Here is a 22,937-nt window from a genome sequence, read left to right as displayed (position 1 = left end):
CCCCCGAGAAACTTTGCATTCGCTTGCAAAACCTTTTGAGCTCTTTGCTAGCGAACGCAAAGAGAACACAAAAGCATTGACAAAGAATTTTTCCTCCATCTCATAATTTTTTCCTTCACCATGTCCCCTAGGAGCTCCCTACATCTGACTGACTAATTGTATGTGTTCGTAACTGCATGTCTGAGCACTATCCTGGTTTCCCGTATTCATTGTTTTGATTTTCTGCCCGTTGTTAGTTTACTCTTTGCCTGTTTCTTGTTATATGTTTGGATTGATTGCCCGTGCCGTGTGTATGACCTCTTGCCTGTTTTGAATTACGTCTTGTCTACGCCTGCCTTCACGTCTCCGAGCAATTTCATAATGATGATGCTATAATTTGAAATGACCTGAATTTATTATGTAGTCTGTGAGTGTTGGTTATCTTTTGTGCATTGTTTCACTTATATTACTATCTCTTTTTTTTTTAACCATTACATATCTGGATTTCTTATCACACTCACATGCAGGTGTTTCCACTTTTTGTTTTTTGTCTATATGTGGTTTTTAAGTGGTTCAGTTTCAAAGAGTAAAATAGTATTTGTACAGCTTCACATAGACTTTGTATCACTGGGCTCCGACTTTTAGAGCACAGTAATAGAGAGCTGAATCTGACAGAGTCACTCTCTTAATAGTAAGTTCTGTGGACGTCTGAGATGTAGTCGACTGAAAGCGAGGGTCAGAGGGGTTCCCAGTACCCCTCCATGAACGAGCATCTTTCCACATTAAATACTGAGGTTCTTCATTAAGATACTGTCTGTACCAGTAAAGTGTAACATAATTGCTGCTAGTATCATATGAAGAGCTGAGAGTCACAGTCTCGCCTTCCTTCTTTATTACACAGAAAACTAAAGCACCATGGTATAACAATACTACGCATGTTATCAAGAGAGAAACTCGTAATTTAGAGCGTAAATGGAAACAAACTAATTTAGAGGTCTTTAGAATCGCGTGGAAAGACAGTATGCCACGTTATAAAAAGGCACTAAAAGCGGCCAGGGCTGAGCATCTCCGCAAACTAATAGAAAATAACCAAAATAATCCAAGGTTTTTATTTAACTCCGTGGCTAGACTAACAATAAACAAGCGTCACCTGAACAAAATATTCCGTTACAGTTTAGTAGTAATGATTTCATGAATTTCTTCACTGAGAAAATAGAAAGCATCAGAAACACAATTGTAAATGTACAATCTTTAATGGTGTCTTATGATTCAGCCTCAATTATGGCTCCTCAAGAAAAACTACAGCGTTTTACAACTATAGGACAGGAAGAGCTAAATAAACTTATCATTGCATCTAAACCAACATCATGTTTATTAGATCCAATACCAACTAAACTACTGAAAGAAGTGTTACCTGTAGTGGAAGAGCCTCTTCTCAATATTATTATTATAACTCGTCTTTATCTTTAGGTCATGTTCCAAGAATATTCAAGTTGGCAGTTATAAAACCTCTCATTAAGAAACCACAATTAGATCATAATAATCTAGCAAATTACAGACCCATTTCAAATCTACCTTTTATGTCTAAAATACTAGAAAAAGTTGTGTCTGCTCAATTGTGCTCTTTCTTGCAAGAAAATGACATCTATGAAAAGTTTCAGTCAGGATTCAGACCGCATCATAGCACAGAAACTGCGCTCGTTAAAATTACAAATGATTTACTCTTAGCTTCTGACCAAGGCTGTATCTCAATACTAGTTTTACTTGATCTTAGCGCTGCGTTCGATACTATAGATCATACAATACTCTTAGATCGACTACAAAATTATACTGGTGTTCATGGACAGGCATTAAGCTGGTTTAGATCGTACTTATCAGACCGCTACCATTTTGTCTGTTTAAATGGGGAAAAATCGAAGATAACGTCAGTAAACTATGGAGTGCCGCAAGGATCTGTGTTAGGCCCTCTGCTATTCTCAATATATATGCTGCCACTTGGTAACATTATAAGAAAACATGGAATTAATTTCCACTGTTATGCTGATAACACTCAATTATATATTTCATCACGACCAGATGAAAACAATAAATTATCTAAATTGACAGAGTGTGTTAAAGATATAAAATACTGGATGACGTGTAATTTTCTGCTATTAAATTCAGATAAAACGGAGGTATTACTTATTGGTCAAAAAAACTGCCCACAAAACCTCTTACAATACAACTTTACTTTAGAAGGATGTCCTGTTACTTTATCCACTACAGTAAAAGACCTGGGTGTTATATTAGACCGCAACTTGTCTTTCGAAAATCATATTTCATATGTTACAAGAACAGCCTTTTTCCACCTTAGAAACATTGCTAAGCTACGTAACATGCTATCTGTTTCTGATGCAGAAAAATTAGTTCATGCATTCATGACCTCGAGACTAGATTACTGTAATGCTTTATTAGCTGGTTGTCCTGCATCCTCAATAAACAAGCTACAGTTAGTCCAAAATGCAGCTGCTAGAGTTCTTACTAGGTCAAAGAAATATGATCATATAACACCTATTCTATCATCTCTACATTGGTTACCTATAAAGTTCCGTATCAATTACAAAGTATTACTAATGACCTATAAAGCCCTAAATGGTTTAGCTCCTGGGTATTTAACGGAACTTCTATCGCCCTATAATCCATCGCGCTCTTTAAGATCACTAAATTCGAGGCTTCTGGTCATTCCTAGGATATCTAAGTCCACTAAAGGAGGTAGGGCTTTTTCACATTTAGCTCCTAAACTGTGGAATGGCCTTCCTGATATTGTTCGAGGCTCAGACTCGCTGTCCCAGTTTAAAACTAGATTAAAGACACATTTCTTTAGCCAACCATTCACATAATACTTACCTTTTATACTACAGTTGAATCAGATTGAATGCATTATTGTTATGAACAGCAGCTACGCTAATTTTTTTCCCATCTGCTTTTCTGTTGTTATCTCGGGACGCTAGTCCCGAGGTAAATACAGATTGTCAGCTCAAGTTTCTATCCAGCCTCCCATGGAAACTACAGATGCCCCAACACCTGTGCAGAGACGACTAGAAGCATGTGAAGAGACGACTCGACGCCTGATAAGAGACGACTCGACGCTGGTGATATGTTTATGCCCTAAATTAATGCATGTTTAACTAACTGTATTTTTCTATGTACATTTCTATGTATTTTTCTATATACATTTATGCCCTAAATTAATGCATGTTTAACTAACTGTATTTTTCTATGTACATTTCTGAAATGCACTTTCTGTAAAGCTGCTTTGAAACAATATGTATTGTGAAAAGCGCTATACAAATAAATTTGAATTGAATTGAATTGAATATTATGAGAGTTTCTTTATTTGGCCCAATCTGGTTTGAGGTCAGCACACCTAAAACAAGCAAGTAAGAAAATTATGAGTCAAGTAACATACAATGATCTTTTACACTGTTTTTCAAAACCACTAAGGGAGTCATTTTGTACCTGAAGTCAGAACTAAAATCAGAAATGGGTATGTTTCCATGTTTAGGTCAGATCAGTGTATCATGTGCTCTGATGCTTAGTTAAGTGCTCATGAAAGAGGCGTGTCTTCAGATTTTTTATTTTATTTTATTTTTTTGAAGGGAAGCACAAGAGCCTCAAAAGAAAGATTTTTCTTCTCTTTGACAATCTTACAATAGTACATATGAGGTGGTGTCATATTAGATGTAGATATCGCCATCTTCAGGCTAAAAATATTTTTAGTATCTGTGTCCCATTTGAGGCAACTTCCAACATAATTGTAACATAAAACCAAAAAAAGTTATAGAATAAATTAAAATAAACATTTGGTATTGATTTCGATCAGATAGCACAGTATCAATAAAAAGCTCCAAAGTATCAGTATCAGCATTTTATTGTTATTTTTATGGTGCATGATGTTTTATATTGTTTTTTTTCTTTTTTTTTTCTTTGAAGGTTCAATGCAGTCACTGCTGACTCAAATATGAATTTTTAAAAGTACACTACAGCAATTTAATTTTGCATTTACAGTCATGTCATGATGCTTTTATAAAGGTAAGAATATAATAAGATAAGTAGCAATTGGCAATGCAGTTTCTTAGCATTTGCTGCAAATGTGTAAGCCATCTGTGTTTTTTACACACATGGTTTTTGTATGAGTGTCGAGTGTGTTTCAGTGACTGTGGTCGTCAGAGCACAGTAATACACAGCAGAGTCAGACACACTCACATCCTGGATTGTCAGTGGAAATGATTTTGAAATTGTGTTGAGATCAGCACTAAATCTTTCTTTGAACCGATATTCAAATTTGTTCAGCATGTATTCTGGAAATCCATTCACTTTTTGCTGGTACCAGAAGATATTTTGTAATACATCAGTGGTTTCATATCGACAGTTGATTGTTACAGCTGCTCCTTCAACAGCAGTTTGAAATGTACTTTGTTCAACACTGTCCTGAGAATCACATCCTGTAATGTATAACATCACTGATGATGATCTCATATTCATATTAGAGGAATATTACAGCATGTATATACTTACAGAATTTGACTTACCCCAGAAATATGTGAGAAAGAAGACTAAAATTTTCTGCCAGTTTGCCATCACAATAATTGATGAAATAATACTTGAAGTCTATAGACTCTTGTTTCAGCCTCTCAATAAGGTTGTACTAACACTGTCACACATGCAGAGAACTGCAGGAGGAGTCTGACTGCACCACAGTTCCTGAATATTGAATGTCTCCTCCTCCTTGATGATTCTGGGTCTATTTTAACAAATTTTCAGTGTTCTGATGTTTTAACATGTTGGTTTAATCACTGAGCCCTTATTTCAATTCAATGATCTAAACCAATTCTAGACAGAGCACTTGACATTGTGATTGTACTTGGGTGTATTATGAGAAGAAACTTTTAAAAATAAGACACTTAATATGAATGTTATTCTCGACTACTACATTATATATTATCATGCCACCAGCATCTTGCATGTTTTTAAAATGTAATTATATTTGTTATTCAATCTTAATAAGTTTGTTTTATTGTTTGTGATATATTTTCACAGATTGGTTTTGCATGCTTTCTATATTAATTACCCACAAAATGTTATTTTGATTTATTTCAGTTTTCTTTCAATTTCCCTGAACTAAATTTAATTTGTAACCACACACAGGTGTTTCCACTGGTGTAATTATATTATGTAAATTATAGATTGTGGGTTTGATGTGGCTTGACTTCAAAGGAAAAAATGAACTTGAGTTTTTGTACAGCTTCACATAGACTTTGTATCACTGGGCTCCAGAGCACAATAATAGAGAGCTGAATCTGACAGAGTTACTCCGGTAATCTTGAGTTCAGTGGATGAGTGTGATGTAGTCGACTGAAAGCGAGGATCAGAGGGGTTCCCACTTGCAGTAGCTGATCGGGCAGGTTTAAATATTAAATACTGAGGTTCACTATTAGCATACTGTCTGTACCAGTAAAGATAAACATAACTCTCGCTAGTATCATATGAGCAGCTGAGAGTCACAGTCTCGTCTTCCTTCTTTATGATGAGAGTTTCTTTATTTGGCCCAATCTGGTCTGCAGTCATCACACCTAAAACAAAGAAAGAAGAACTTTTCTGAGTCAAGTCGCAAAATAATTTCTTACACTGTTTTTCTGTTGTTGTTTTTTTCTGTTTAAATTTATTTTCACTGCTTTTCACTGTTTTTATCACTACAATGAATAAAGGGAGTCATTTTGTACCTGAAGTCAGAATTAAAATCAGAAACAGGTGTTTTTCCATGTTGACTACAGTAGATCAGATCAGTTGTGTTATCTGTGCTCTAATGCTAATGCTTTAGTTCAGTGCTCACAGAAGAGGTGTGTCTACAGAATTTTTTTTTTGTGTGTGTGAAAACTTTGATGGTTTTAGATGCAGGAGATTGGTTGAAGGTGACAGTTTTTAACACATACACAAACTTTGAAAAAAGACAGAATGTGCGGGATTGGGCTCTTTTGCTCTGTTTAAAGAACGAACACACCAACAAATGTTTTTTTTTTATGGTTCCCCACAAAGAGCACTTTATTGCTTATTACTGATATGATTCTCATTTCGTGAAATGTCATTGTACAATATGTTTCTACTTGGTTTCATGTTGCTTTGGCAAATATGGAGAGGTTTTATTTATTTAGCATATTTTTGTAAAAGAGTTGAGTGTGTTTCAGTCACAATATTTAACTATTACTAATTTACATATAGAAACTGTGATGCTACGTCACGCCGTGTTGCATGCTGGGGTGGCGCCGACATCTTAAGAGGATCGCCCTGCTGCTTTTTTGGTGTACTTGCCCAGACCAGCTCTTCGGAAATCCCGCCCTGCAGCTGATTTCATTGGATAAGGTTAGAGTGAAGGGTAGGGTTAGGGATTAGTGTCTATTATCATTCGTTGATCGATTGTTTTAAACAACATGAAATGGTACAAGGTCTTTATAATAATAATAATAATTTGTTACATTTATGTAGTGCTTTTCTGGGTACTCATTTTCACTTTAATCTTGTTCTGTCTGTTAAATTGTGCCGGTTTGTTTTATAGGTCCAGTGGAGTGGTAAAAATCAAACGGGAGCAGGCACTACTATAGGTGAAGAAGTAGAACAAGTTAACAGTTTTCTATCACGTGTTGCTCTTACAACAAAGTATATGAGTAAGGCTGGTAAGTGTCACATGTACGTAAGTCCGTAGATTTAGACAATAGAATATACAATTTCATAGTCAAATTTAAAAATGCATTTTGGCTGAAAATTATAGGGAATTGAAGTAATTCGGGCTGAGCACCGATGGTGTAAGGACCCTATTGGAATTACTCCATTTAGTATTATTTTATTTTATATTTGTGCTCATTTTAGTTGTTTAGCTTTTCATAAATTGCGTAAAAGGAATAGTCCATTTCAAAATGATGCTTTTTTCATAATTTACTCACCCTCAAGTTGTTTTAATGCTATATGATTTCTTTCTTCTGCTGAACACAAAAAAAAATACATTTTGAAGAATGTTGGTAACCAGATAGTTGATGAACCCCATTGACTTCCATAGTATTTTTGTCCTACTATGGAAGTCAATGGGGTCCATTATCTGTGTGGTTACCAACATTCCTAAAAATATATTTTGTGTTCTCTTGAAGAAAAAAATTGAGGGTGAACAACTTGAACAACTTCCATACAACTTGAGGGAGAGTAAATGGTGACAGAATTTTCATTTTGAAATGGACTATTCCTTTAAGCTTGGAATATTAATGGCCAGTGAATAGGCATTTAAGGTTTTATTTATTTATTTATGCGTGTATAAAAGCTGTGTTTTTTCCGTTTAGCACGAGTGGATATGATCACCCTTCATGCCAAAGGATGGAATGAAAGAAAGAAGAAGAACTTGCACATTTACTTGTCTAGGCGGTATATCAAGGTACCACACCTTTAAAACAGTGTTGTTTTAAACCATACATTTATTGTTCATTTCTTTTTAAACAGTCATATTCAGTTAAGTGCATAATCTCACCTATGTTTAAGACTGGGCAAAAGATGAAGGAAGCCAAAGATGATATTGAGGCTGTTATGGCAAATTTGGCTGAGTCCAAAGAAGAGCTGCAGCAATGGGTGTGCGACGTTAAGCGATGGGCAACTCAAGGTGCATTCTCAATTTTTGTTTTCCATATTTTTATAGTTTTTATATAAATTAAATATTGTAATTTATTTGAAGTATTTTAAATCTTAAAATACTGTTCTTGCTTAATGCTTAGTTAATGTTCTGATTCAGTAGTCTAATATGCTATTTTAAACAGTTCCCGATGGCAATAGAACCGACGATCCAGAGGGGTTGCAGCATCAGATTGAAGGGTTGTATTTGGGCATTCAGCAGAAAAAAAGAGATTTGTATCGCCTTACAGGTAAATAAAATGCAATGTAGGGGAGGGGTGTGACGAGATCTAGTGCCACAAGATCTTGCGTGACTAAAATGTGACGAGATGAAATAAGCATAGAATGTGCCACAGTTACATTCACATTACATGCCTCTGTCGCCTCTGCACTGTCGTTTGGCTGTTTAAAATAAAATAAAAACCATTGTAAACTATTGTAAAGTCTGCTCATCCAACACGAGTTGCAGTCGCTAATGGCTCGTTTACACTGAGCGGTACGGTACGGTACAGTACGGTATGATACGCAATTATTTCCGTTTCCAATGTCAAAAGTTTTGAATGGTACCAAAATGCCGAACCGTACTGTACCACTTTTTAGGTACCCTTCCGTTGGGGTACCTAGCACAGTGGTACGGTACTAAAGGGTGGAGCTAGACTCACTGCAGGACGTTGATTGGTTGACAGAGAATCGTCACTTGCGCGTGCTACAAGCGGAATGACAACATAAGAAGTGCCATTTTGTAAAATACAGTTGAAATATAATACTACTGTTACTGTGTCACGAAATGTAGTTTTAAGAGTTTTTCAGGTGAGAATGTAGTTGTTTAAAGCTCAAATCTGTGGTTTATTTATAAAGATTTATGGCAATCACCGGGCGCTCTGCGCTCATGTACCCCGCCTGGAACAGCCTTTCCTCGGCTGGTCCTTCTGACGTTTGCCGCTGACTCTGACATCTTTGTAGTGGTTAAACATGAGATATAATTTGTCTTGTGTAGACCTAATGGGTGATATTTGGTCTCGTGAGTCTATAATTTGTTCCCTGGCCAATCGTTTTGGCTGAGGGCTAAGTGAAGTTTCATAACTATATATTTAAGCTATTTAACTTTACCGTTGTAAGGTTAGACTAGAGCTCTGACTTTGTATGTTTGACTGAATTGTTTGCTTTATTTCTTATTGTATAGCTTCTTGTACCTTTTACTTACACTTTTATAATGGCTAATATTGATAAAACTGAAATTTAACAAAAAGAGACTGGGTTGAGATGAAGATGATCTGTAATGTTGTTTACTGCAACATCTGTTGTTTTGTTGCAGTGCAGTGCAGTGAATATAATGAATACGCGTTGCCTGAACCACATTTGTGTGGCTATAAAATAAGATTATAAGATTATATAAGATTTCTTTATCTTGTCTTGTTCTCGGGTGCTGCGCTAATCACTCCGTCCAAGTAGCAGTGCTTCGCCTTCTGAGAAAATAGTTCCCAGTATTTAAACGTTTAAAAAATGGCTGTGTCTCATGTGACCTTGTTATTTGTACACACTGTGACTATACAAATCACAACATGTAAATAGGACTTTTTTGGCTTGTTACATACCGAGTTCATTTTCAATTTCAGTTGATGATGCTTCACTGGCCATGAAAAAAAAGGTATTTGACAAGCTGATGCAAGTACAGATACTTGAGGAAGAAGAGGCTATTCTTGTGGAGGAGATGAAGAGACACTGGGATCACATCTGCAGAAGTGTCCAGGATATAAACGATCAGACTGATGCGTTGTCAGATGCCCTAACTACTAAGAGTAAGTGTTTTTGTTTTCTCTGAAATCATTGATTATTAAATGTAGGGTTTGGAACCGAGAACCGGTTCTTATCCAGAACCGGTACTGTTTTTGAAAAAATACCGGAACCGTGTGAAATTCCTACGTTTCGGTTCCGAAAACGGTTCTGTTGGGCGAAGTGCTGGAAGCTTATCCTTTAATAGCGACGTCTCACCTCATATTAAAATAGTAATGAATGCACTGAAAAGCCCTCGCGCTACTCAAATACGTTTTGCGTCAGATATCAACGCATAGAGAGAGAGAGAGAGAATTAAAGACAGTAGAGCTGCACGATTAATCTTTAAAAGATCTCGATTCAAACACCCACGCGATCTTATTCCTAAATTACAAAAATCTCACCCCTGAACATTCTAATCTGTTTGCGCTTTCGTTTACCGAGAGACAGCAGTTGTCAATATGAAACAGCTTTACAATCACACAGATATTTCTGTTACAAATATTCAAATGATCACAGAAGTACTGAGATAAAAGTTTATAATTCGAGTATAAACACTGATGTCTACGGTAGCAACCAAAATATTGTAAATCACCTTTTGAAAGTCGCTGCCTTCAGATAACGAGTGTATCGATTACATCTGATGCTTCAAAACATTCATAAAGACGCAGTCCGTAACTTCTTTGTGTTCAGAATTTACAAAATGTATACAATGAGCGAGTGCATCATGAATGCCTTTTTTTTTTCAAACCGTGTTTTTGTCTTATCCTGAATTACTACGTTAAGCCTGCAATAAGCGTTTATACTCGGACTATACTTTAGACTGGCGGATCGCAGCCGCTGCGGAGTAGCCCAGTACCTGCGTGACTCGCCATAGACATAAATAGAGAGAAGTAGCTCCGGCTACAATGTTCTTCCGCAAGACGCATGCAGTTCTGTTTATTAACTGCTAGAGCGCTGATTTATCCACTAATGAAACAAGTAAAGTCTTTATGAATCAATCATTCAAAACGATTTAAAAAATAATCTGTTGTACACACATCTTACATGGATGTTCAAGCATATTCTACCCCTTCTGACTATTCTCCACTGCTGGAGATACAATAAGCTAGGAGAGGTCCCAAATTATTCTAGAGAATGCAGACATTTTTATTTTCCTTATTTTTAAAATTGCTTAAATAATATGTTGAATTTGTTGACATTACCAGTCTGTTAAACTCATTTGACAAGTATAAGAAATAAACACAAAAAGGATTGTGGATTTTTCCCTTACTACTATTTTTTATTAGTTGTTTTAATATTTTTTATTGAATGGGAACCGGAACCGGAATCGTTTGGCGGAACCGGAATCGGAACCGGAAAATTTCTTACGATTCCCAACCCTAATTAAATGATAATAATTGTACTTCTCATTTGGGTTTACTAAAGAATTTTGACAGGCGTGGCAAATTTGGTGTATTGATATTAGGGATGTAAACGGTTAATCGATTATCGATTAATTGTCGACAAGAATTTACTCAATTAAATTAATTGTCGGCTAATTGAACATTGCGAACGTGACACGAGATTCTCGCGGGCGGCAAGAGACCCGACACAAACCTGAGGCGGCAAAAAAGAAATCAAACATGAGGCGGTCAAAACGGAGTGTGGGAGCATTTCAAATTTGAGGCGAAGGAGGACGAAAAGTGCCATCATTGCGCATATGCTTCAGTTATTGTGTGTGAGAGAGATCTCAGGACTGGTGGGAGCATACTGGCTTTAAATATTGGCTTTAACGAGGAGCAGTGGGTCCGAAATTTTGTTGTGTACAACAATATGTTGTGTCAACGTTTGTCCACATTCCTCTCCTACGACGACACAATGTTTCGTCAGGTCATCCGTCCCTTTGCAGATGCGCGTGGGTTTCTCTCGTCATTAAACCGCGGAGACGTTGCCTAATGCCTCAGAAAATCCATCTGACAGTCACATTGGCACATATCCGATTTATTTCCACATATGAATGAGGCCTGAAACCGATCTCGATCTATCCGAATGCATGCGTTTTTTTCAGCGTTTTTTTTCAGCGTTTTTTTTCAGTTTCAGTGTTCAGTGTTCAGTTTTTCAGTGTTCAGTGTTCCTTCAGCAGTGATGGGCTGGTCCCTCAGTGTTTCTTCAGCAGTGATGGGCTGGTCCCTCAGTGTTTCTTCAGCAGTGATGGGCTGGTCTCTCAGTGTTTCTTCAGCAGTGATGGGCTGGTCTCTCAGTGTTTCTTCAGCAGTGATGGGCTGGTCCCTCAGTGTTCCTTCAGCAGTGATGGGCTGGTCCCTCAGTGTTTCTTCAGCAGTGATGGGCTGGTCCCTCAGTGTTCCTTCAGCAGTGATGGGCTGGTCCCTCAGTGTTCCTTCAGCAGTGATGGGCTGGTCTCTCAGTGTTCCTTCAGCAGTGATGGGCTGGTCTCTCAGTGTTCCTTCAGCAGTGATGGGCTGGTCCCTCAGTGTTTCTTCAGCAGTGATGGGCTGGTCTCTCAGTGTTCCTTCAGCAGTGATGGGCTGGTCCCTCAGTGTTCCTTCAGCAGTGATGGGCTGGTCCCTCAGTGTTCCTTCAGCAGTGATGGGCTGGTCCCTCAGTGTTCCTTCAGCAGTGATGGGCTGGTCTCTCAGTGTTCCTTCAGCAGTGATGGGCTGGTCCCTCAGTGTTTCTTCAGCAGTGATGGGCTGGTCCCTCAGTGTTTCTTCAGCAGTGATGGGCTGATCTCTCAGTGTTCCTTCAGCAGTGATGGGCTGGTCCCTCAGTGTTTCTTCAGCAGTGATGGGCTGGTCTCTCAGTGTTCCTTCAGCAGTGATGGGCTGGTCCCTCAGTGTTCCTTCAGCAGTGATGGGCTGGTCTCTCAGTGTTCCTTCAGCAGTGATGGGCTGGTCCCTCAGTGTTTCTTCAGCAGTGATGGGCTGGTCCCTCAGTGTTCCTTCAGCAGTGATGGGCTGGTCTCTCAGTGTTCCTTCAGCAGTGATGGGCTGGTCCCTCAGTGTTTCTTCAGCAGTGATGGGCTGGTCCCTCAGTGTTCCTTCAGCAGTGATGGGCTGGTCTCTCAGTGTTTCTTCAGCAGTGATGGGCTGGTCTCTCAGTGGTTCTTCATCAGCGGTACTGGTGGTCAATTCAGTATCTGGGGCAGTCCCCTTCTTCTCTCTCTGAAAATGAACTTTAGGACGACAACAAATGTTTCAATTAATAGCAATAACAAAAATGTATACAGGGATTATTATATCAGTGTTTAGATTAAGAAATTATAACTGGTATGGATCTTTTGTAAAAAGTGATACATTGCCCAACCTAGTGCACACTTACAAATAAACAAAAACTCTACAATAAATGGCTGTAGGTATTATACAGTTATTTAAATGTAATGCAAGAAATAGCAGGAAAATATAAGAAAACAAACTTTTTAACACTGCTTCATAGACAGCCTTCAACCTCTGGAGGAGATCATCATCTAAGACATGACCATCACCTAAAATGGCATCAGCCACAATTGTATAGTCACTGTTCTTCCCAAGAAGCAGAATGGGATGGAGATTGAGGGCAGCCAACTTGTCAAGCTGGGAAAAAAAATGCATTTAACAACTTTATACACAATATTTAATGGTAACACATTACAATAAGGTTTGTTAACATTAGTTAACATTTAAACTTAGTTAACATTAATGTTAACATTTAAACTAAGGTATATTAACATTAGTTAACTACATTAGTTAACATCAACTAATAACGAACTGCACGTATACAGCATTTACTAATCTTTAATTTCAACATTTAGCCTACTAATGCTTAATTAAAATCTTGTTAAAATTAGTTAATGCACTGTGAACTAACATGAACAAAAAATTAACAGCTGTATTTTTATTAACTAACGTTAACAAATATGAAAAATACAGAAACAAATGTATTGCTCATGGTTAGTTCATGTTAGTAAATACATTAAGTTAACTAATGTTAACTAATGAACCTTATTGTAAAGTGTTACCAATTCAATAATAAATAAGTTTGCTTAAAATGGATACATCAATCTAAAGAGAAAGGACACTGGTCATTATCCATGAAAAAATAGGGAAGAACATTTTTTTTTTAATGTAAACTTTTACATTCAATGAAATGGTTCAATTATTTCAACGGAAATTCCCCCTTCTTGTGTTTCATGAGCAAAATCCACTGTCTCCATTACAAAATGTTACTTATAACATTTAAAATTTCACTGACACGTAACATCTCACATATTAATAACATAATAAAAAATATTGATTTTATAAAAATTATATTAAACTAAATTACTAAGTAATAAGGTGTCACTTATCATTACAAACCTGCAGTTAAACACTTACCAAAAAATAACTGCTGTTAATAACTACAGTCCTGTTGCAGTTTTTTTGTATGGAAGCATCCCAATCAGATTTCATTAATTTAAAATTTTCTCTTTTTTTCTTAAGTTTTTCCTTGTATGGTTGGCAAGTTTTGCATTCAGGGCAAATTTTGAAGGCCACATTGATAGTGGCCTTACAACTTGGGCATGTCTTTTTGGTGCTCCCGGGCATTCCTGGAAAGAAAAAAAGAGCAAGATTAGAAATAATATGTCTAGTGTCTGTAATAAATAAATAAATGCTATCTAAAATATATATACTGTGCAAAAGTCTTAGGCATGTTAATACCCCCTCAGTTATTTATATCTTTTGCTGTAGTATGTCAGTAGGAAATATCAGTTTACATTTCCAAACATTGTTTTTGCCATTAATTATAATAATCCAGTGAGATTTGTGTATGCATAAGGTGTCTGACAACAGCCAGTATGATCTGATCTAACCATCATCGAGTCTGTCTGTGATTACATGAAGAAACAGAAAAAACTGAGACAAACTAAATCCAGAAAACTGCGGGAACGTCTCCAAGACGCTTGAAGAAACCTTCCTGCAAAGCTAAAGTACTGTGAAAAGTACTGGCACTTCTGTTAAAATACTGTAAAGTGAGAATGCTTTCAAAAATAAAATCACAAATGGAATTTATTTATGATTTAATTTCTATTAACTAATTCAAATCAATATATGGTGTAACGACCCTTTGCGCTTAAAACGGCTTTTGTCCAGGTAACGTACACTTGCATAGTTTTTCAGGTAGCTTTGCAGGAAGGTTTACCCAAGCATCTAGGAGACGTTCCCGCAGATCTTCTGGATTTGGTCTGTCTCAGTTTTTTCCGTTTCTTCATGTAATCACAGACGGACTTGCTGATGGTGAGATCAGATCATCCTGGCTGTTGTCAGACTCCTTGTGCATACACAAATCTCACTGGATTATAACAATTAATGGCAAAAAGAATGTTTGGAAATGTAAACTGATATTTCCTACTGACACACTACAGCAAAAGTAGATATAAATATAAATAACTGACTTAAAACCATTTTTTTTGTGTTATATTAACATGCCTAAGACTTTTGCACAGTACTGTATATATATATAAAGACTATCCTACTTCCTATTGTTTATGTAACTACTAATTAAGTTAAATCAATAATATTTCCAATATTCTGATCATCTGTAGGCCTATATGTTGTAATATTTACATTATTGTTACATCGTTGTTGTTTTGAAAATACAAACTAGAAATGGTAGAGGGGGTGGTAAGTTACCGTGCTAACCCAAAGCTGTCTGCTAACATGTAGGCCTTGATATATGGACAATAAACATATCTGTTATCTTTCATGTATATGATGTCACTAAGACATCTTTATTATGGACATGTGCTTATTTTTTTCGAAACCCGTCTTTGTCCGGGTTATAGCCTAAATAAGTAAATAAAATGTAGAGTTAAGATGACTCACGTGCAGATTGAAGAGACGATTGTGAAGTTGTGAACGTTATTACCTACGCAACTACTAGCGACAAGATGTTTTCCCGCCCCATTCAGCCTGAAATGTGACGTCAAACGAATACTTTTTTAAGTATTGCGCTTTAGAACCCCTTCAAATATTCGCTAAAAACTTCACAACAACTATTGCAGGCTTCACAAGTTTCAAGACACTAATGATAAATATGTAGGCTACAATATTGTTATGAGTTTTCTTTTTTAGAATCTTTATTTTTTAAATAGTTATAAACACAAGTCAAGTATAACAGACCAAATTATGGTCGTCAATACAATAACCCATAGATAGCCATATATAACGATATAACATTATGATAATTGTTATAATCATTATCATTTACTAAAAAGGCTACGTTACAGAATAAAAGTACCTTCTTGACCACGTTGTTTCTTCCACAAATCCAGATCTCCGACGCAAGATCATCATTCTAATTCGCTTACAACCATACACATTTATTAACAAATTTAAAACGCTTAATTATAGCCTACTGAATAATTCTCAAAATCAAATTTAGTGACTTGAACTTGAAACTGCCCTATATTTGCTATATCAAATACATTTGACAGTTGTCTTTTGTCTGGCCCTAAATGAAAAACTTTTTTGGGGGGCAGCATTGGGAGAAATGACGTAGAATGATACTCAAATAAACTTTATTTTAAATATGAATAAGCCAATGCTTTTATTTTGTTAAAATGACTGGACTCAACATGTTATAGATTAAATTGCTCTATTAACCTGAAATGTAGAATCAATTGAATGCAAGAACAAATGAAACACACATTTCCACAAGAAATGGCTTTTAATAAATGGAAAAAAAAGAAAGAAAAACACAAATTTAAAAACGTTAACATTCAAAAACTTTATCCATAGTGTGGTTATTGACAACATAAATTACAATTACACATATAAAACTTATTTCTTATTTTTATGGTATGGTTTCTTATCATTTAAAAAATAAGCATTTCATTTATTATGCCTAGATGGTAGGCATCACACGAGAGAAATGTCCAAAATGTGCACTAATGGGAGAGAAGCAAGCTTACTGAAAACAAAAGAACAGATCAATTGAGATTATGGGGTCAATATAACATTTTATGTACCAGGGTTAATTGAAGCTGGGAGTCCACTGCCCACTCGTAAACTTGCTGTACGTTTCACCGAGTACATAACAATCACCTGACTGAAACGTAAAGTCGTAACGTTCAGGCAAAATTTGTTTTTAATGCTTTCGATATCTTATTATATATTCGGCTTACAGTTAACTCATAACTTACTCGGTAGTGAGACACCAGAGACACATAGCTATACAAATTAATAAAATTGGGCTCGCTGTTCAAAAATAGTTTGCCAACTAGTTTTGTGGGGTTTGGTACGTAATCAACACGGCCATTATTGCGCGATTCCCTGCCGTTCAATTTCAGTAAAACACAGAAAACTAAAACATACAAATGCATTTTTTTTTTTGAATTAATTGTTCCATTTGCGAGGCAATACCATACTCTTTCGGTAAACACGTAAGTTACCTCGGCGACTCTTTCGGTAAACACGTAAGTTAAGTTACCTCGGCGAAGTGCGATCCATATGCTCATGCAGCTCATCGGACGTCTATCCTCAGTCACGCAGCCTTGGCACCTCAGAAGAGTGTAAATAATTCCTAATTGATATTAAAATGAATGTGTCTACTTCGGAGTCCTCACATATTGGAGATTGTCGCTTTTATAACCTTTAATAAACACGCATCTGGAGCAGAGAATAATTGATACCACTTAGCGCCTCCAGTGGACGTTTCACCCGAAAAGTGCAGTGAAACGTACCTGGAGGTACGTTTTTCAGGTTTTGCAAAAATGTAGCCAGAGTAACGTATTTCCAATGAGCCTGGGTTGCATAATCATGCACGAAGAGAGCAATGTTGACCCCTTGTGGATAAAATTTGAAATGATTAAACATGATATTATTTTGTAAACCCTGAACAAGTAGGTAGCTACCTATATAGGATTGGTATAAAATGTATACTTATCTCTCTGTATGTACTGGATATACCCTGTTTTTTTTTTTTGTTTTTTTTAAGGTGAACTAGTGGCATACATGTTAGTTTTCCAAAAGTGGGTATGAGTCTAAATCTGCTAAGGGGCAAGTAAATGTAACAAATCTTGTAAAAATGTATCAAAATGCAAATTAAACAACCTTTTATGAACTTTTATAATTTCCTTAATCTTTTAAACAACTGAGAAGATAGGGATCAAACTACGATTTATAAAAATCACCTGTCAAGTTTATAATATTACATCAATCAAAATATGAGGGTCAAATTGGACGACTACAGGGACTCATCTTAAGATCAATCATTTAACAGTGTATCTATTGCAAAAATAATGGGGAAAAAAAGAAACATTCAAGAACAGAAAATTAGCAGGAATGTCAGAATCAGATATTTTGGCTTGTCAAAAATGTTACATTCAGCTGTTGCAAACTCATTGACTTAAAAATCAATGTTTTTTTGTTTTGTTTTGTTTTTTGGTGGTGGTGTTGGGAAAGAAGAGGTTTCATGAGGGTTGGTGATTATTCGGTGTGACTTGATTGTATATTGACCACTTTTGTACATGTGAATATTTCTGCCATGTTTTAGACAGTTTTCTCACTTACAATAATAATGCATTTGCATTTCAAAAATGCTCAAAATTGCTTGCGGCTTCTTGGTATACTGGAGGGGATCTGGGAATAATTCAAGATTCAAGGGTCCCACTTCTCCCGAACTGTCGAAGACCATTGATTCCTCACCCTGAGCAGAAGCAGGTTTTTGTACAGTGTTCTAGTGTTTCCTGTGACTGTGGGCTCCAGAGCACAGTAATACACAGCAGAGTCTTTCAGAGCAGCAGAGGAGATCTCCAGATCCACATGGTTTTGTTTTTCTTTTCTGATCTCAGTGGTGAATCTGGAAGACTTCTGAGCTTCTTTTGCACCGTCTGAGATGAGCGCAAGGAATTCAGGAGCTGATCCGGGATACTGACGGTACCAGTGAAGATAATATGCAGATGAATAACTGCAGGATAATTTAACACTTGAACCCTCGACAGCAAACTCCTCTGTTTTGTTTGGTTTAATTTCATTTCCATATGTTGCATCTGCAAAAGAAGATCAAATCTTTAATAAACTGGTGTTTAAATTGAATCAGTCATTTGAGATGTATCAGTATAAAATACAATATACTGTACAATGTAAAGAAATACAATTTGTACTTAATTTTGATCAGAAATGAGCAATTCTGCTCAGAGATGTAATACTTTTAGATGTAATACTCAAAATACTTCAATACTTACAAGCAAATGCAGAAAGCAGAATGACAGAATGGAGTATCATTGTTTTTGTTCCTTATGCTCTGACGAAGAGACTCTCTAACAGACGCTTAACAAGATCACATCAGATGTCAAAGCTTTAAACCCTCCCTCTTCCAGAGATCTAAATGAACGAGCAGATCAGATCTGTTTCATAGTCCACAGTGTCATCACTATTCATATGCTATAGTGCATTTAGTGCTCCCTCTTGTGGTTACTTACTAACTTGTACAACATAAATGCTGCTCAGAACACAAACAGAATGTGATCTGATTCATTCCTCAAGCTTTGGTTGTTATAGTACTGTAGATCTTTATATCAGGTATTCATTTTATGGTCCTGTACAGTCACCACATCTTAGACACAAAAAAGCAACTTAAATTGTATTTAAAACAACAACTAGTCAGTGGTTTGGTGAACATCCTAAGAGTACAGTGTGTACGAATTGTGTTAACTAGGCTAAATAAAAAAATGTAAAATCATAATCTATCAAACTCATACCACTGCTGATAGTTTTCACCCTCATATTATAGTAATATAGTATGAAATGATAATCTTCCGTTAATTCAGAGATTTATGGAAAGGAATTAGTTGTACACCTTCAGCTCAGGTTTTTGTACAGTGTTCTAGTGTTTCCTGTGACTGTGGGCCTCAGAGCACAGTAATACACAGCAGAGTCTGACACTGTAGCAGAGGAGATCTCCAGATCCACACATTTGATTTATTTTTCTTTTCTAGTCTTAGTAGAGAACCTGGGATCTACCTCAGATGGCTTAGTCTCTTTCACACCCTCTATTATAAGCACAATGAATTCAGGAGCTGATCCGGGATACTGACGGTACCATAGAAGTGAATTTGCAGAGGAATAACTGCAGGATAATGTAACAGTTGAAGCCACTGCAGCAAACTCTTCACTGCGGTCTGCTGTGATTTCATCTCCAAAACTCACATCTGGAAAAGAACAAAATAACATTTTAATTTTCAAATAGTTTTAGTTTTGAAGCTGATTGATTACAAGGATTTGAATCAATTAATACTAGTTAACAATTATTTTAAATTTTAATGTTACTTTGTCATTTTGAAAAAAAATATATATATTTAGGATGTAGTAAATGTTTGTACATTAAAAAAAAAACTAATTTAGCATTTAAGATGAGAAAATTATTTGACAAAATATTATATGTATATTCTAAAATTAGAAATGCAAATGCACGCAAAACATACACAAATGCACTTACATGCCAAGGCAGAGAGCAGAATCACTGAATGAAGTATCATTGTAAATGTGTGTGTGTGTGTGTGTGTGTGTGTGTTCACTACAGCAGGACTGAGCTTTGTGACAGTCTAGCAAGTGTAACAAGATCATCTGAGTTGTTAAACATGTTAAACTCCTCCCCTTTCATCCTCTGTTAGTCTGATGCCAAAAAAAACCCTCACATATACACACCGTTTAAAGCCAATTTAGTTAATTTAGTCTAATAAATTTGATATCTGCTCATGCAGGTCAAGAAATAATAGTTTTTATGCAGGTTCAAAGAAAATGAAGATGGTTTTTAGCACATATATGTCTATAGACCACTATAGTGATGAGCGGATGAAATGCACTTTGCACAGCACAAAAAAAAATCTTAAATATATATATATTTTATACAGTGTACATATTGTCATGGGACAGAAGTCAACAGCATGTGGATTTGCACTTTGTCATATAATTGAGCACTTCACCTGTTTTTGTATGAGTGTTGAGTGTGTTTGACTCACAGTGGGCCTCAGAGCACAGTAATACACAGCAGAGTCAGACACACACACATCCTGGATTGTCAGATGAACAGATTCTGATGACACTTTAGAGTGAAATCTCTCCTGAAACTGAGGATCAGTATCGTCTGCTCCATATTTGTTTCTCCTCAGGATGTATTGAGGAAAGTCATTTGCTCTCTGGATGTACCAGAAAAGATTTGGTTGTGATGAAGCTGTTTTATATTTGCATTGTATTTTTACTGATCTTCCTTCAAATTCGGCGAGGTGCTTGTCTGGCTGATCAACACTCTCTTCTCCACGACACTCTGTAAAGAAATTTAAAAATGTACTAATAAACTGTAAAAATTGTAACCTGTAATAAGGTATAAAACTGTATGAAGTAATTAGGAAACCCCCCCACTTACCATGATAAACTGATGCAAAAATGAACAACTTCAACAATCTAAGAGTTATCATTTTTTTATGTGGTGACTGAAACAGGAGAAAAAGATGAATCATTCAACCAGTTGTGTCAGCAAGAACAATGATGTTGTACAGCAGGGAGGGGAGATTAAACATAAAAAAGAAAAGAAATTCAAATAGACTTTAAGTGTCTACACTGCCCTCTTCAGGATATTATTTAAAAAAAGATTTTATCTGAGCCAGTTTTTCATTCATTGTTCATGTATGAAAAAGCATGATATTTAACATTTTGTTCCCAGTGTCAACATTGAAGTTATTGATAATGTACACTTCAAACATGTGCTGTGCAAAGTGACAGGAATATGTTTAAAGCATCCTTTATCATGTATCAGGATTAACAACATATACCCTTATTAATGTAAAATATAGGCCTACCCTTAATATTTAGGGAAATATAGGGAATAGAAAAGTTAAACATTTTTGGTGAAATTGTAAAGCCATGTGAAAGATGTATCTGAGCCTAATGTGCTTGATGTACAAGTCCCTTTAAGACCTATATATAAAGTATTTGGGATACAAATTTGTCTGAATTCATTAATTTATGAATTTATTAATAATTTTAAAAGGGATTATTTATTTATGGTAAGTATCAGTGGGAAATAAACTGCATTTTGTTAAATGGAACTAAGAATACAGTTATTGGTAGCAGAAAACATTAATTAAACACTATATATTATTTTGAATATTATATATGATATTTTGAATTAACAAAAAAACAAAACAAAAAACAAAACACAAATGACAGTTGATGTAAATGTCAGTCATTCCAATTCTTTGGAAATATGGGAGCTTTATGCAGTTTATTCCCTTTACTTCTGAATATTTTATTCGCTGTAATGTGTCTCCCTAAGTTTTTGTATGAGTGTTGAGTGTGTTTGAGTCACAGTGGGCTGCAGAGCACAGTAATACACAGCAGAGTCAGAGACAATCCATCCTGGATTGTCAGAGGAACAGATCTTGATGTGGAGTCCAATGTTGCAGAAAATCTCTCCTTAAAATCATCCTCAGTAGTTCCTTCACCAAATGTATATTCACTCAGAATGAATGTTGGTGATCTGTTTGGAAGCTGTTTGTACCAGAAGAGGTATGGATTATTAGAAGTGGTAGTATAATTACACCTTAAAATAACTTGATCTCCTTCACTTGCAGGCATTTCTCTATAAGACTGTTCAATCCTGTCCTGTCCCGAGGACACTGGAAAAAGAAAAAAAGTAAGTTATTAACTTGAATTATTTGCAACGTAAACTTAAACATTTAATAACCTAAATGAAAGTAAACTCTTTCATCAAATTGTTTGCTTACCATCATAATGTGCTATGAAACACAGGGAAATCAACACCCATCCAAGCATAGTTGTTATCTGAGGTAAAAGAACTGAAATTCACTCAACAGTGCTTTTAAAACTCACTGAGATCTACTTTAATGTATCATGTCACATGATCTACTCATACACGAAGTGAGCAATTCTGACCTCTTGTGGATAAAGTTTAAAATTACTTAAAATGTGTTTTTAAGTTATCTGAAGAAGGTGACTGTGTAGATGCTAATGGGTGATTTATGCCATAATGTTTTAAACTAAACTAAACACTTTTCTAATATTCATGCATTTGTAGTTAATGTGGCTGCTTTGAATGGGCAAGAAGATGCTTCTATGCCAGAGGGGTCTGTATAATTCAAGATTTGAGGGTGCCATTTCTCCTGAACTGTGGAACACTAGTAGGTTTTTGTACAGTGTTCTTGTGTTTCCTGTGACTGTGGGCCTCAGAGCACAGTAATACACAGCAGAGTCTGATACTGTAGCAGAGGAGATCTCCAGATCCACACGGTTTTGTTTTTCTTTTCTGATCTTAGTTGTGAATCTTTTATCTACTTCAGATGGCTTCACATCTTTTGCAGTGTCTGAAATAAGCACAAGGTATTCAGGAACTGATCCTGGATACTGACGGTACCAAAGTAAAGACCATGCAGAAGAATAACTGCAGGATAATTTAACACTTGAACCCTCGGCTGCAAACTCCTGTGTTTTGTTTGGTGTAATAGAATCTCCATTACTGGCACC

The 22,937-nt window shown here is 36.1% G+C and overlaps 1 protein-coding gene across 1 annotated transcript; it reads left to right on the top strand.

Annotated features, from left to right (window-relative positions):
• Positions 1 to 6,446: 6,446 nt before the first annotated feature.
• On the top strand, positions 6,447 to 10,289 carry LOC311087089 (uncharacterized protein; the record flags this gene model as incomplete). The annotated part of the gene is made up of 7 exons (XM_084120332.1): positions 6,447 to 6,461; positions 6,572 to 6,689; positions 7,344 to 7,435; positions 7,540 to 7,657; positions 7,812 to 7,916; positions 9,282 to 9,464; positions 10,261 to 10,289. 7 exons carry the CDS (start codon positions 6,447 to 6,449, stop codon positions 10,287 to 10,289), a joined length of 660 nt encoding a protein of 219 aa, XP_083976458.1.
• Positions 10,290 to 22,937: the final 12,648 nt, after the last annotated feature.

The sequence above is a fragment of the Abramis brama genome (genome assembly GCF_963993115.1).
Source record: "Abramis brama genome assembly, chromosome: 7".
Lineage (NCBI taxonomy): Eukaryota > Metazoa > Chordata > Actinopteri > Cypriniformes > Leuciscidae > Abramis > Abramis brama.
Note: the sequence above shows the minus strand (reverse complement) of the source record. Positions and strands in the feature narration are given on the sequence as shown.